At 37.1% G+C, this 16,569-nt stretch overlaps 1 protein-coding gene across 4 annotated transcripts in view; it reads left to right on the top strand.

Annotated features, from left to right (window-relative positions):
* The window catches only part of ELOVL4 (ELOVL fatty acid elongase 4), a 32,090-nt gene extending 19,369 nt beyond the window's left edge, over positions 1–12,721 (top strand). For all 4 annotated transcript variants that reach the window (XM_031611045.2, XM_090136098.1, XM_090136099.1 and 1 more), the window contains 4 exons: positions 1,681–1,761; positions 9,121–9,292; positions 11,048–11,175; positions 11,881–12,721. In XM_031611045.2, coding sequence (XP_031466905.1) covers positions 1,681–1,761; positions 9,121–9,292; positions 11,048–11,175; positions 11,881–12,156 — 657 coding nt within the window. In that variant the 3' untranslated portion in view covers positions 12,157–12,721. The remainder of the gene's footprint in view (positions 1–1,680; positions 1,762–9,120; positions 9,293–11,047; positions 11,176–11,880) is intronic.
* Positions 12,722–16,569: the final 3,848 nt, after the last annotated feature.

Consider the following 16,569-nt stretch of genomic DNA (forward strand, 5'->3'; position numbering starts at 1 on the left):
TGCTATTTCAAATGGCGGTTCAATTGGCTATTCAGTGCATTTTAAACCAAGCAAGCTGTTCATACAACACTTGTAATAAGAAGTGACTTTTCTCAGTCTTAGGGACTGATACAAGTATTCAAGTTTCAAATGTTATCTTTAGCCAGGCAACTTCTACTTCAGTCTATGTGAGGCTTACATTACCTATGTGCTCCTGTTGTAATTGTCATGAGTAATGTAGCTGATACAGGTAAAATGATACTCTATTTGTATTTTGCGAATGACTGAAGTTTCCATGTATTTCTAAGAACAGAATTTGAATGTGAAGTGCTTTTGATAAGATCCATAGATCTTGTTTTTAAATTTAAATGTTATTTAAATACTCATCCTGATTACTAAGTGAATTGTTCACCTTTGATAACATACATTAAAATGATGAGTCATAAAATGCTGCTAGATTTTTCAGTCCAAAACTCTCATATATTGGTCTCAAGTTTAGATTGAGATTTAGGTGCAAATTTATCTTCAAACATTCAGAAGTCTCAGATGAAGATGCCACAAAATCATGTATTTCTTTCTCCATTTTGAAGAATTAGCTTCAGGCTGGGGAAGTAAATTTACTACTGCCTTTGCCAAGTGAACTTTGGAGAAATTACCTAATTATCACAGACCAGAGTAGAAAATGGTTAGTTTCTGTAACGGTGCACACAAAGCTATTCTGTAGTTCTCTGATACGTTCAGATATGTTCATGCCTATGTGGAACCACACAGAAGAACAGTGGTTTTACAGTAGCTTGTAAACAGGCTTGGTGACACAGAAATAGTTGAATTTCTTTCTTGAGATCTGTTTGTTTTGGAGATGTTCTTGCATCAGTTTTCTTTACTGTAACAGTTCCCAGTTTACACGTTATGTTATCTTTTTGCTCCTTAACAGAGTGGGAATACCTAGCTATAAACAACCTGGGATCATAGCATATACAAACATCAAAATTAAAAGTATTACTTGAACCTTGTACAGCTCTAGGCAAGTGCTCTTCTTTCCAATGGAAACTTGCTCAAATGTCAAGTTTATCTTTTCCTGCTTTGACTATTGCAATACACTTTGTTTGGCATGACTCTACAGAAGCACTTGATATGCTTTAGGCCATTGCACTTGCACAAAATGGGGCAGTTCTCTTCATGCAGTGTCTCTAAATATGTTTTATGGGTGCTCAGCATTGTCTCTCCAGGGATTTTTTCCTGGATTTTGATTGGTACATTGTTATAAGAATGGTAGATGCACATTGTCTAATCCCTGTCTGCTGGAGAGAATTCTTTCTGTTCTGAGCTGTCACAGCATTTGTGTTTCTATCATTCTTCATGAAAGCAACTAGGTGTCTTTTGTTTCTGAATCTAGAGCCCTCTAAGAGAAGAATTGTGTTTGAATATCTTAAGGTTGTATTTGTTCAGGGTCTCTAATGATCTGGTGAAATACATGCAAGGAAATTAGTACTTTTAATATAATAGGGAAAAAATGCTCAGTATGTTAACAGATTGTTAAAACTAAATACTGGTTTTCTTCAGTAGCATTATTAAGACAAATTAGGACAGTTAAAGTACTTTGTATAGGTAAGTTTGATGTAGCAAGAAACTTGCTGATAACTGTTTTGAACTTGGTTTATATAGTATCTTCCTCCTCATGTATGGCTTTAATATTTTCAGCTGTTTTTATCATCAAGAGCTCGAGGGTACAGCTATGTCTGCCAGACTGTGGATTATTCAGATAATGTTTATGAAGTTAGGGTGAGTATTTCTTTATTATTATTATTATTGATGTGTGTGTAATATATAACACTATGCTATAAGTTTTGTCTGAAAATACAGTTTCCAAACTTGTGCTGTCAGCCATACTGTATCCCGTTACATTCTCTGACTGCTTCAAGCTTGATTATGTTACACATAGCTGGGTTAATCACAAACGTCAGTGTGTTTGCATTAACTTTCATCTGACTGCTACAAGGAAGCATAGCCTTAAAGATACCATCCCTGGCTTCAGCCCCGGTTGCATGAGCCAGGATAAACTTTGTATGCATGCTTTGGTTGCCAGCCTATGCTGCAGTTTATGATACAGCGTAACCACAGTAAAGGTGTAGTTCTAGATCAAAGCAGGTAAGATTTGTCAGCATATACTGTGGTTGCACTTCGCTGATACTGGTGAGGCAACTTTTTGTCTTCTTTATTGTGTTTGGCTTCATGAACTCTTGCTAGCTTCTGGCAAATGTTTTATCACTACATTTCATTGCAGAAGCTTAGATTTCAAATGTGTGTATTTTGGAAAGCATTCAAATTAAAATCAAAGTGCAGATGCTTGTTAGCTTAAGTAATACTGTTGACTAGCTCATGTGTTAAACCTTATCTTCCAGCAGAGCTGACTCTTGAGAATCTTGCAGCTGTCCTTGCAAGTTTCATCCACTACAGATTATAACATGTTCCTAAAAATGCAATGGAAGCATGTTGTGATCTAAGTACCTTGGATGGCTATAGCACATCTTGAAAAATATATTTCAACAAAGTGACTGTTCATGGGTACTCAAAGACCTGTCAAAGTGGCATGAGTGGTAGTGAGAAAGACAACTTTGTGTCTTAAAACTTCTGTATAATGGCTGATTTTGAAGAACAGCAGTGATAGTCACTTGTCTTTTGTCTTTACCATTATTGTAGATTCATTGTGTTGTTCATTTAAATACTTCTGTTAATTATTTTGTTTAAAAGCAAATAATTGAAGTATAAAAAATGCTTGAGGGTTTTGTTGTTGTTGTTGTTTTTTGTCCAATAGACAAGCAAAATAGAATGCCTTGATACTCAGCTGAATGGTAGCGAGGGACTGTGGTGAAATAAATTAAAAGCATTTTTGTTATTGTTAAGCAGAAGAGGTGTAGCAGTTTGTACATGAAAGGTATTTAATAGCCTCACTTTTAGGTGCACGTGTAGACAGGCTTTACAGGTATCAGACCTGATCAACAGAATTATCTTCTAATTTGTTTATTATGAGGAACAAAGGATTATTAAATAATGAAATAAAGACAAAATGACCAGTACGATATATTAATTGCCTATGGTATGTGTGGCCAAGATTCTTTTTATTTCCTAGCTTTTTAAGATTTTGCAAATTTGTGGATTTGCATAAACTTTATTTCTAAACTTCTGGATTGTAATATGCTCAATTTGCAACTGATGAGTAGGGAAAAATGCTGAGTTTTCTGAAGTGTTGCAGTAATTGTTTAGTCAGATATTGGACAAGACCCTTGTCATGATCATAATCTGGTAGTTCTGAGTAAATTCTCAATTTAAGGCAATAAGCAGCAAGTGGAAAACTATACTTTCTACACTTGTACTGAATTTAACTAAGGAGTCTAAAGTAGGTGAGTGGCTGACTTCTGAGTGTATCATGCTTTGTTACAGAGGCTAGGAAGCTGGAACTAATACTGTCAAACTAATTGCATGTGGCAATCTGAATGAAAATTTAGAAGTCCTGATATCTTCTCTGTATCTTTATCATTTCTGGATGAAGTGCAAATACGAGGTTGCCATGTAGTGGCCTGCTCAAAGGATTTTATTTTGCCTACAGGGAGTACAGAGAGCTGATTAGCAGTTCCAAAGCAAAGATTTGGCAGTCTTGGATTACAGAGGGATGTCTTCCATCTCCTCTCCAAACCACTTTTGTCTTAAGACAAATAACCAGCTGTTATTTCAAGGGAGCAGTGTAAGACAGGACATATGGTGGCACTTGCCCCATCTAGTGCAGTGCCAGCAGTCCGCAGCTTAGACCTCCTGAGGCAGAGATAGTCTCTTTGATTCCCTGATTCTTCAGGGGATGTCCTTCCATGAATTAGTCTGTATGCTTTCTTTAACTTTACCAAGCTTCTGACGTCCGCTGACAGTTAATTCTTTAGTTAGTTTACACACAGTGTGAAAAAGTTGGTCCACTACTTAGTGTTTTGAACCTCTATCTATACCTGTAATCTCATCTGAGTTCCACTGGCTCTTGTCCTACAGGAGGCAGTGGGCAACTGGAGCTAGCAGGGTATGGAAACTAGACTTCAAAAGTGCAGAAATATCTTCTGGATATAGTAGGTAGCTATCTTACTGTGCTGGTGAGTTGTTAAGGACTGTGTTTCATGATTAGGTTTTTTTAAAAAACAAACAAACAACATTCATAGTAGATAAGAAAAAATGAGGAAAAATCCTCAACAGGGCTTTTGATGGAGCTGGAGCTGCATCTTAGAGGAATATTTTGATTATAATTTCAGAGAAAATAAAAACAAAAAGGTGAGATGTAGGTCACTCTGAAAGTAATGCCTCCTATTTATTTCCTATTTATGTGGAAAATACACCAGATACAAAGAGCAAGATAACACTATTTGATAGAGCACGTTCTCAGCTACAAAGCACTGTATTTCAATATATTCAACACCATTAGCTCTGCATTTTTACCAGTGATGAACAGGAGCCTGCATACCCATACTGTGCTCATAAACATCTGCACCAGCAAAGGTGACCCACTGTTTCACAGCTGCTATGATGGCATCATTGCTAGGAAAATCCTGTATGTACAGTTTGACATACAGTCAATCTTTCATCAGCCCAAACAGATTAAACTCAGAAGGTACCAAATATGGACTGTGTGGTGGGTGAGATAAAATAGTCCAGCCAAGTTTGGCAAAGTGCTCCATGGTCTTCAAACTGATATAGAGCTTGGCATTATTGTGTTGCAAGGGAAAGGTTGTCTTCTTCTTTGGCCTGACACTGGATGTTTGAGCCTTCAGCTTAGTCAGCATTGCAACGTAGTGATCAGAGTTGATGGTTTGTCCATATTTCAGGAAATCCAGAAAGATCATCCCTTTCCTATCCCAAAAGACAGTGCACATGACTTTACCCACGGGGGGCTGTGTCTTGAACTTTTCCTTCAATGGGAAATTCACATGTTGCCACTCCATGAACTTCAGTTTTGATCCCAGCTGGTAGTGGTGACACTGTTTCTTCTCACTGTTAATGACGGTGATTCAGGAAACCATCACCTTCAGTCTCATATTGGTTCAGTAGGTCCTGATAGACTTGCATTTAGTGTTCTTTCTGTTCCTGTGTGAGCATTTATGGGACTCACCTGGCATAAACTTTGTCACCATTGTTTCCAAGGCACTGAAGTCAATATTAAGCTCGGTATACAGTTCCCTGTTCATAATCTACCAATTTGCACAGAAGAGCTGATGGAGACACTCTTAATTTCACGTTATGAAATGGTATTTCATGGATTTCACGGTATGGTCTGTATGGCCATCCAGAACATGGTTTGTCTTTCATGTTACCACTGCTGAAATGCACCATCCACTGCCTCACTTTGCTAACCTCCACTGTTTCGTCTCCATCAATGTTCAGTGAATGGGTGTCATTTTTTCTTCATGGAGGAATTCAGTGGTACCCTTTTGTTTCATATGCAATTCCATGTCAGATACCATTCTGTCTGACTGCCCCTCTGCTGCCATCTGTCGCACAGCAACAAAAAGTAATGGAATATTGGCAAAAAGGTTCAACCTCTACTGCCATACCACCAACACTTGCCTCTGACATCGTGGGCCAACATAACAACACAGGAGATGTTAATTTCAGAGCAGCCTATGTAAATCCAGGCAATGGAGTGCTCCTCTAGATGCTCCAGTATTTGGAGTATAGGATTTCATAATTCTGTGTTAACTAAGACGTTTTTGTGTCTGTGAATAGCCACTTGCACCCTCTACTTATGCATGCATGTTCTTGTTTTGCAGAACAAGGTTGATCTCTTCTATTGGTATATTTCTGGAGAGATGAGAATTAGAAGTCAGAATCTGCAATGAATTAGTTATTAGTTTTAAGTGTACCGATTGTAATCGCAACGATGAGTTGGGGTTGTAACTGTAGTCTGCTTGCTTTCTTTAAATGTGTCTACAGATTGAATAGTTTCCTCTAAATTTCTCTGAAAAGGGAACTGGACTTTTAATAAAATAAGCCCCATAGTTCTATAAATAAAATTCCATAAATGAAGCAGAAGGAAAATGAGTTCTCTTTAAAAAGAAGTCCTGTTCCCTACAACCCCTTTTTGGGTGGCTGCCTCAACCTCAAACGAGAAAAGAGGGTTCAGGAGCAGAGTTCCATGTTAAAACAGCCCTCTGTTCAAAAACCCTGCCGCAAGCAGAGTTCATAGGATTGGACCTCTTGTTGACTCCCTTAATCCTAGGCTATAGTATAATCTTTTGTGCCATCTGGTGTTTTAATAGATTTACATTTGATGCATCTGAAAACTGACAGAAACTGTGTGGTCATAAATAGTATTATTCATTACGGGAACACATCTGTTTTAATGCATATTTTTCTCTTAAGCTAAATTTTTCTTTCGTGCTATGTCCAAAGAAAGACTATGGATTAAGTCATAACTTTTGATGCTTTACAGGAAAAAGTTTAACAGTAACCATTCACTCCTTAAATAGCTTACATGTCGGTGTATTGTTCTACTTTCCACCTTCTGTCACTGATAGCTTGCATGTCTTTGGGGAAACAATGTAACATCTGTTTAATATTTTTCTGCATTTGTGAGCTAATGATCAAAATGCCTTCATAAAACATTGGAAGCTCTGAGATTAGATCAATACCTGAAACCTGTCAATTGCGAGAATAAATAATAGTAAAGCCTCAGAATGGAAAGCAGGAGGACAAAAAAAGAGCTTTCAGGCAAAAAAATCTATATAAACATAATAATCAGCAGTTATTATCCTGTGGAGAAATGGAGGCTATTTTTATTCTTAAGTAATGGGAAGCATTTTGATCAAAAGTTAAGCTGACTTCGATCCACGTGCTGTAATTGCTTTCTCTGCAAGACAGTTAGAATTAAAAAGAGGAGAAATAAAGTGCTAAATGACTTTCCAGAAACAACCTGGGCATAAAATAGTTTAATGTTGGATTTTTCTCATACGTTTTGCTGTACGTTATGCAGTAAATTTACAAGTTATTCCACTGTTTCTTTAACAAAATACACAGCAGCTTTGAGCTTTTCAGGCAGTTTGCTTGTAGCTGACCTATTGATTCTTTGCAGTTTTCTCGGAAGACAGCACTTCCAATGAGTGTGGGTGCTGGTCTGTCTATGGATACAGTCCAAAGTGTTTACTGTCAACTCATGAGATGAAAAGATGTTTATCTTAATTTATTTAAAAGATGCAGCTTTAGCAAAGATCTGTAGAAGACAGTGTGCTGTAATGCTAATCCATGGGTGTGAGACAAAGCCTTGATGTGGGTGTTATTATACACATGCCTATCTGTCCCAGAGGCAGAACTGTACTGGATATTGGGTAACTGTATTGATAGTTCTTGTGACTTGCATGCATGTTTGGGAACTCCAGTATCTGTGGGTGTCCCTTCTCTCTCATCAAGCATCTCTTCAACTTTGGCATGTATCTTTTGATATAAAATTGACAAAATTTGTGTCTTCTTCCTGAGATCTGAGCTGTGCTGTGTCTATTAGGGAGAAGGGTGTTGATTAACAGTTACACGGAAGTCTGCAGTCTGGCATCAGTAAGTTGTGCAGTCCCTTTGGGAAACTGCAGAGTCTGCAATGCAGAACTGCGGCACTCTTCTGCCTTTTTTTTTTTTTTTTTTGGCTTCTGCTGTAATCTCTTAAAATGTTCCCAGTCCACTTATGGTTGTGACAAGCTTATTCTGAGGAAAGATATGTTTCTTTCTGGCTCTTTTGGAGACAGGAAGGAAAACAGCAGACAGGACTGTATAATTCATGTTTCTGTGATTGTTCTCTGCTGCTCAATCTCCCAGTTTCTATTCTCTCACTCATCCATACTCTTAAATATCCCCATTCGTGTGTATTTGGTCGGGGAAGCTGCTGCCCTCTTATTAATTTTTTTCTTCTATCTATCTTCCCTGGGGACTGAGTGGGTGGTGGAGTTATTTCACATGTTAAGGTAAGAAAGTGTGCTTTGCCTTCAGATGAGTCCTGAAAGATGAGGTACAGTTCTTGCAAATAGATGTGTTACGACATTGCCTGCTTTTCTTGCAGGTGGTGCCATTTCCATCTTTTTTTGTTTGTTTGTTTGCTTGTTTTAAAATTCTATTTATGAGTCACCATCTGGGATACATTCTGGTCCCACCCTTGCATATCAAGCTAGTTGACTTGCAGTGCCAGGAACTGCAGTCATTGCTACGCTTCATGATCTGGGAGTCCCCACAAACAATTACTCCAACATCACTTTATTAGCAAATTACTACACAGAACTTCTGTGCTAAACCTGGCATAGCAATATTCTGGTTTCAACAGGAGGCCACATTCATGTTTTATCTGCTGTAGTTGGTGGACTGAGCGCGGAGGAAGTTTAGGTGTGCAACAGTACTGTATTGGATAGATAGGTTATATCTGTGTGGCTTGTGTGGCTCCCATGATCTCATTTCTTCCATTCCTTGAATGGAACAGAGCCACTAGGGGATTGCTGATTTCCAAAGAATATTATTGTTATTATTATTATTATATATATTGAATATTATTAATAATGATATTATTGAATAGACCAGAAGAAACTAAGTGGAATATTTCCCTAACAGATCTGGAATCTTTACATCAGCCTAGCTTGTTGAATGATTTGTTGTCCTCCTATCCATGTGCTTGTGATACTGAAAAACTTCATGTAAAGTTTCAGCCTTTGTGGCTCATTTCACCATGAATTTTCAGCCTCATTGTTCTGACCATACCAATGTTGCTCCGTAAGTATGGGAAGCTCTGTAGCAGTCTCCCACAAAGCTCAAGATTCAGAATGAGGACACCAACTCCTTGCATTTAATGGGTAAACTGTTCAGAGATAGTAATGTTCTTAATACTTTTAGTTCTTTTTTGTGGTAATGATTTGCGAGCAGTACACTCAAAGTACTGGAAGTACTACATCCAGAGTAGATAAATGGAGTATTGGTTTTGTTTTTACTCTTATACTTTCAGATGTTTGATGATTCCACAGCAACATTTACCAGGATTTGGGGATGGAAGAGATGTTCTTCCCTTGCATTAGATAGCTGGAGATAATTTAATTCCTTTCAAGCTGGAAACCACTAATTTATTTATTTATTTTCTCATTACAGATAGCTGCTGCTTTATGGTGGTATTATGTCTCAAAAGGAATTGAATACCTAGATACAGTGTTCTTCATCCTGAGGAAGAAATTCAACCAAATTAGTTTTCTTCATGTCTATCACCATTTCACCATGTTCACTTTGTGGTGGATTGGTATTAAGTGGGTTGCAGGTGGACAAGGTGAGTTTCCTTCCTCCCGTATTTTGAATGGAATTATTGTTGTTTATAATCAATGGAAAAAAGTTCTACTGGACTTAGCATTATTATGTAGAAGGCTGTTTGAATAGCACTGAAGCAGTGCAGTAACTTTAATGTGTATTATCTTCCTCTGTGGGAAATGTGGGGGAGGAAAAGATACCAGGCCCCATAGTCTAATGAATTGCAAAACTTCTTTTTTTTTCCTCATGGGCATCAACTGCAAGCATGAAGTTCTGTTTTCAAAACTATCTTTGTTCTGTATGAAATAGAAAGATGAACGTGTCTTGCCTAACTTCAGTTTTAGCAGATACAGAGAACTGCAAAATCTAATATGAGCAACAATCTGTGTGCAAATGTAATGAAGTTAACAGAGATGTTATTATATCTGAGTTTGGGGTTTGCTTTCTTTTTGTATAAAGAGACATATATAAAGTTCTGAAACCTTTCTTTGAAAGTGAGCCAATAAATCCATCAATTAACTTTTGAAGCCTATTCATGACACAAGTCTATATATCATTATCAGCCTTTTTTTGTCCTGCTTACTTTCTAAGACCTACATCAATGAATTTTATTCCATTGTTCCTGCCATATCCTCTCTTTCCTAAATTGTACCTTCATGTACCTTCATTGCCATTGTTTTTGTGGCTTTTTTTGTTGTTGTTGTTCCTCTCAAATTATATGTTCTACAGAGCTGACGGTTTGGGGAAAATACCCAATTCTGTTGGTAATGTGCTTTTAAGCTTAAGATACTTAGAATAACACAGTAAACACCAAACTAACTTTTTGTCAAACCACCCTAAAACTTTATGGCTCTCATTTACTACAAATATCTCATGCTAGTAGATGAGATATTGTATACATAGATACACCTGTTGTAAATTATCTAACATTTAGGTTATCCTAGTAGTTTGCCACAGATGGGTATCTGAGTTGTTTGATTTCAGCAGCTATTCTTTGCATTGTCTTGATCTTATACATCACCTCCCTTTTTAGCCTCTCTAGTAGAGTAATAACACCTTAAAATGATCTAGTTTGTCACTGTTAAATGCAAAGAGCAAAGAGATCTTAATGCAGACATGAACACTGATCTTTGTTTTCAGCATGGATCATCCTGGAAAAAGTACTAGACTTTTATTTAAGAATACTGGATTTTGTAAGTCATAAATAAAAAAAAAAAAAAAAAAAAAAAAAAACAGAGATGAGCTATTTAAACAAACTAATTTTGCAATGCCCTTAAACATCTTACAGCCACAAGTGAGGTTTTGCTTTGTGTTATTTTTTGACCTCTTTATTCAAACTTCCATGTGGGTTTCTTGATGTCTTGCTGAGATGTTAATTTTACACATTTCATTACAGCTTAACAAATTGAAGTTCAGAACCTGCAACTGCTTTATACTTTTACACTGTCCAATACAGCTTTTAAAAGTTCCCTTAGCAAAGCCATTGCACTACAATAACTAACGTGTAATGCATGACTTCAATCTATTCAACAAAAACATTATAAAAAGCTTTTGCTTAAGTAGTTCCATGAGAGCAGTGAGACTTACTTGCCTAAACAGCTATTTCTGTCAGTGCATGTCATCAGTGAGGTCTACACTACACAACTGAATGTTTCAAAGATGGAAGCCCAGCATGCCCTGTGCTTTGTGATGTTTACTATCACGTGAATAATACCAGAATAGATTCTTTTTTTTTTTTTTTTAATTACATGGAAATCTTCCTTCTGTTTCTGGACAGCTTTTTTTGGAGCTCAGATGAATGCATTTATTCATGTTATTATGTACATGTATTACGGATTAGCTGCCTGTGGCCCTAAAGTTCAGAAATATCTGTGGTGGAAACGATACTTGACTATATTGCAATTGGTAAGTAAAATTTCTCCATTCGTTTGAGGAGCTGTTGCCTCTGGGTAGATTTACTTCTATACAGCTTTGGAACAGGTGCTGTCTCTATCTAAAGTTCTTAGCTGTCCTATACTCACGTCTAGTTAGAAATGATTATATTCTTAAATGTAATTAAGCAGTTAAAGTAATTGCTTAAGTATACAACCATTGTTGTGTGAAGAAGTCTTCTTAAGTACTTATTACTGATCATGGGCATTTTTAAGCTTTAAGAGGTTTTTATTTTCAACAAACAATGACTTATTAATTAATGGCATAATAAGGATCATTATGAGACTGGAAAAGATCTAAAGATGACTTCACAGTTCCACCTCAGACTGGCATTAACAACCCTCCTCAACACCCATATCTGCAAGCAGTCAGTTATCAAGCATGTGGTTATCCTATTCTGAGTACCATGGAATCACCATTGTGTTTTTTAAAAAAAATCTAAAGGAATATCTATTACTGTTGAATATATCTCTATATGTTTTTGTTTATTTGTTTGTTTGTTTAATTGAGTTTTCAAATCCACTGTAGAGCTAGTAGGTTGCATATTATGACAGCCAAATACAGTTTCCCCCTGCTTCAGTGTTTCTCAGTTTTCATGAGTTAATACATTAGCATACATGGGTGCAGACCTACAAAATATATACAAACCTTCTTGATTACGTGCTTTCTGTCTTTCAGGTGCAGTTCCACGTGACTATTGGCCACACAGCTCTGTCTATTTATATTGATTGTCCTTTCCCTAAATGGATGCACTGGGGTGTAATTTTCTATGCTATCACCTTCATTTTCTTGTTTGGTAACTTCTACTATCGGACATATAAGCTGCCCAAGGAACCTGTAAAGAATGGCAAAATAGCAAATGGTGCTGTTGCAAATGGAGTAAGCAAACCAGAAAATAATCCAGTGGTGGAAAATGGAAAAAAGCAGAAAAAGGGAAAAGCAAAAGGAGAGTAACTTGATCCAGGCCTTAACCGTTGTTGGCAATGAGGAACCTACAGTTTGGTTTATAAAAGGAAGAAAAAAACACTATCTGTACCAATTAACCTTAGGTTACTGAAGAGCTAGAACACAGATATTTTCATTATTTATGAAGATTGTTTTAAGAACAAAACTTAAAGTTGAATTTCTATTGTAATTATGTAATTATCATGCATATGGTCTCTGTGTAAACTTGTAGACTGCTGGTGTTGGTGAATGTAAGGAAGAATTGCAGTTAATTCCATGTTTAGCAGTCCAAAAGTTAAAACTACCATTGATGCAACCAGCTTTGTTGGCACCCACATTTCTCTGGGGAAGGGAGGGGGGAAGGAAGTAGCGTTTGAATACTTGTGTTTTCTTTCCAGAAATTTATTAAATTTCAATTTACAATGTATTATCTAACCAGAACGCGCAACTTTTCTTGTCCTCCTTGAAGAGTATCTTCATAAACATCATGTTTATGTATTGTCAGAACAGTGTTTGACTTTTCAGAAATTACTTGATTTAATTTAGTGTCTGTTACAGGTTTATTTTGGTTGGTTTTGGTTTTGGTTTTTTTTGTTTTGTTTTGTTTTTTTTGATTTATTTTGTTTTTGTTTTTTTTTTTTTCCTTGTGTGGAAATATACCTACCTCTTCATCTGCTGAAAAGAATATTGAGCATTAAATAACTGATTTCTGAAATACGGAGTCTTCTAATATAAGTATCTATTAACATAATTGAGGAGGAAATTTTTCCTTGGGAGTAAAAGAGATTTTATTTCCAGGTATTTTGGGTCAAATCATCAATATTTTCATTTAATGCGAACTTAAATTTTGGAGCGGTGTTCTTAGCATGGCTAAGTGAAGAAAACATTTTAAGGATTTATAAATATGAGACAGTCATTGTGTGAAGCAAGCAATGTAAACAGGCCTGTGGCTTTGTTATCTGTGACCTACATTAAACCTGTGGTGCTGATTGACACTGAAACTTGTAAGATAACATTATGATGGAGAAAAAACAACATTGACACCTGTTCAGAAGTACAGTGTGTAGTGTCATGCTAACAACAGGACAGGTACTTTATTAGGGGAAAGAGAATTCAATTATAAAGTTCTAAATACAGCAAACACAATGCTGAAAATGCTGCTACTGTTTGATGCCCATCAGTACTCGATTGATGATTTGCCTGCTAGAAACTTGCAGGCAAAATATTGCTGGCAGTCAGGCCACCATTTTAATGTGAATATCAGAGTTGGGTTTCTGAAAATCTAGTCCCAAAATATTCTTGTTTCTTCTCAACCTGATTGATAAAGTGATTCTGCTAATCAGTTTTTAGTCATAACTGCTACTACAAGCAGAAGCCTCTTTTAGTCAGCTTTTCATCTTACTTGATGCATTAATGGACTTCTTCCTACTCCTTTTGAGAAGTAAATATGAATACGAGTTAATTCCCTTCCACACAGTATGAAAATCTAGACAGAATTTTTGTGTTGCTGCAGATGCAGTGAGTATAATGCAAGTGGAATTAGAAACCACATCCTGAATTCTCAGGGTCCTTATTCATCACTGCAAGAGCTGCACTGTTGCTGTTGAAATGCACTTTGCCCAGCTCTGGCCAGAAACACTCGTTGTCAGTGATGAACTTACATGGAGGGAGTGGTGACGTTATTGAGGGAAAAAAGTACACACAGCTCTAGGTATAGAGAGTTACACATGTGGCACATCTTTATGCATCTCGAATACCCATTTGCCTGTTGTGACCTGTTTTGCACAATATGGACATTTTTCTGTCTTGGGTTTGTAGTTTGTCACTTTGATGAAAACTATCTAAGCCTAAAAAATGGGCTGTAGGAAAAAAAAGGGCTGCTTATGATCTGTTTTACTGGGAAATAATTCCTAATGCTGGAGTTCATTCAACTGCTGAAGTGGTTCATCAGTAATGTCCATCGCTGTGGATTTTATGGCAGAATATAGGACTTGGAGAGAATGTCTCTGCTGAGCTGTAATGCATGTGACCATTCATATTCCTATCTGTTGTGTCCCATGATTCTTCTTCCAGTCTTTGTAATGAAGGTGTTTTGTTTTTGGTTTGGTTTGTTTTTTGTTTTTTGTTTTTGCATTTCTATGATTCTTATGCATTTATGCAATATGGCATGAGGAAGAGGGAACATGTTCTATTCTTCTTTCTTGCACAGATGCCGCTACAAGTCAAAAAGTTGGCTTGCTCTGGAATGGCTAATGGAGCATATAACTACAAAGCAAGTTGGACAGCAGATTTACAGCACACCTGCCATTCCAGGTTAATGGCTGGTGTGGGTACTCTTACCCTAGTGTAAATTGCAGGTAGCTTACTCCTCTTTGATAAAGAGTAGCTTCTTTCTGTTTGACATGGGATGTGGACAGCTAACCAGTAAGTTTGTATCATTCCTTGTCTTGTATTAAATTGGTTGTTTACTCTGTCTTTCTTTCTGTAAGACAGACTGGATAAACTGATAGGCTTAATGTGATCTGGCTCCAAAAAGAGCATACCGAGGAATATTGTAGTACAGGTTTGACTTATCCTTTGCTACACTTTGTAAAGTAAGGATGTCTTGCATGTTGGTAAATACTTGAAAGAGTTGAAAGTCAAATCTTTTCTCGCCCTCAGCACACATGGAATCCTGCCCTCAAATTCTGGGTCATTTGATACCATTTAAAAAAAAAAGAGAGAGAGAGAGAGAGACAATGCTTTGGGAGAACGCATGCATAGATGCACATCGTGTCTGGACACGTGAACAAAACCAGCTTGAGAGATTGGCAGTTCCATGGGGAAAAAAATCACATTGAGTTTCTGCAATGCTGCTGTTTTGAGTCCATCTCTTGCTACACTGTTTCTGACTATGCAGATTTCTCTTTCTCAAGATTTGCATACATGAGATACTGCCAGTTCTGCTACAGCCATCACTTAGTCCAGGGCTCCACAGAATTTTGCCACAAATGTATGTGCATGTGTAAAAATGTTTCTGCTGTACACAGAAATGAAATCGAAGTTATAATTATTTGCTAACAGTTCCAAAGCTCTTGGACCAACCATACAATTATTTGATGCCATGTAAGTGATACCGATTTACTTATCCTCATCTCTAGTGGTGACAGTTGTTGGATTCTTTTAGCACTTTGCTCAGTGTAAAAGAACTAAAACAAATTCTGTGTGTATACACACACACATATATAGTATGGGTGTGTCTATGTACATATACATGAGTTCTTAGCAGGTTCTTTCAGGGTGTGAAGTAAATGATATTTCTTTGATGTGAGGTTGGCAGGAACTAATAGCATAGTTCCTACAATTTGAGCACTGAAATGAAGCAATTTTCATTGATCTGTAGATCCAATATCAGTCTCATATACATGGATAGTATTTGTCAGTCATTTTAGATGTAGAGTGGTGGACAAGCCAGAGCTGTTTCTCCTAGCACAAATTGAGGTAGCAATTCCTTAGAGGAGCTGACAAGTGATGCTGTCTTCTAGTGGGAAGCAGTGTGAGTTATCTGCTCCAGGTAAGTCTCTGAAGTCATTGCAATCACATACTTTAAGAGAACCCTTAATAAATAAATAAATAAAATTTTATCTATAGATTCAAAAGCATGGACTATTTGAGTATGACCATTACCTACTTCCAGCTCCAGATCAAGAGGAAAAGATGAAGGCAAAATAAAAATACTGCACATTTTTGGGGGGTTAATCTTGTTTCTCTAGAATAAGCATTTGACATCCAGATGTGGGGGAGACAGGTAAGAAAAGAGTAAACAACTGCTGTGCTCAAAGACCTCACTCTTAAAATGTTTTTGAGCACATTTGCTGTCCTTTAAAACTTGAGAAAAAATGTTCATGGTACATAAAATTAAGCCTAGTGTCACGTTAGTATGGTATCAGTCATCATGTGTAAACATACTTAGATCAGTTTCACTTGAAATTGAAGAGAATGGGGAGGTAATGAAGAATCTGGATAGTGCACTCAGCTTGAAAGCACAGGCTATGACATTTTGGCACTTGGAGCAAGTCACCACCATGACATTTCAGTGTGTTGTGCTCTGACAGGTCTCCCTTTTGCTGGTGTAAGCAGTCAGAGCTCTGGAAATCAGGGTGGCTCCTGTTTACATCACCAGAGTGTGTTTAACCCTAAAGAACAGAACTTTCTGCCAATATCCCATGAGGATGAGGGAAATATATGAGTCAGAATGCTGCTTTTGCATAAGGTGTTAATGCTTTTGTAAACAACAAAAATAAACATTACTTTTTTTTCATGCTGTCTTGAGTTTGATTTTATGCATCCCCCAGAATGTTCTGTCCCATCTTTGAATTACATGCTGATTTCTAAGCGTTGCATTGATGGCATCTATCAGGTAGCCCAAATGTTCAAGGGACA

This window comes from Phasianus colchicus, chromosome 2 (genome assembly GCF_987193195.1).
Source record: "Phasianus colchicus chromosome 2, bPhaCol1.hap1.1, whole genome shotgun sequence".
Lineage (NCBI taxonomy): Eukaryota > Metazoa > Chordata > Aves > Galliformes > Phasianidae > Phasianus > Phasianus colchicus.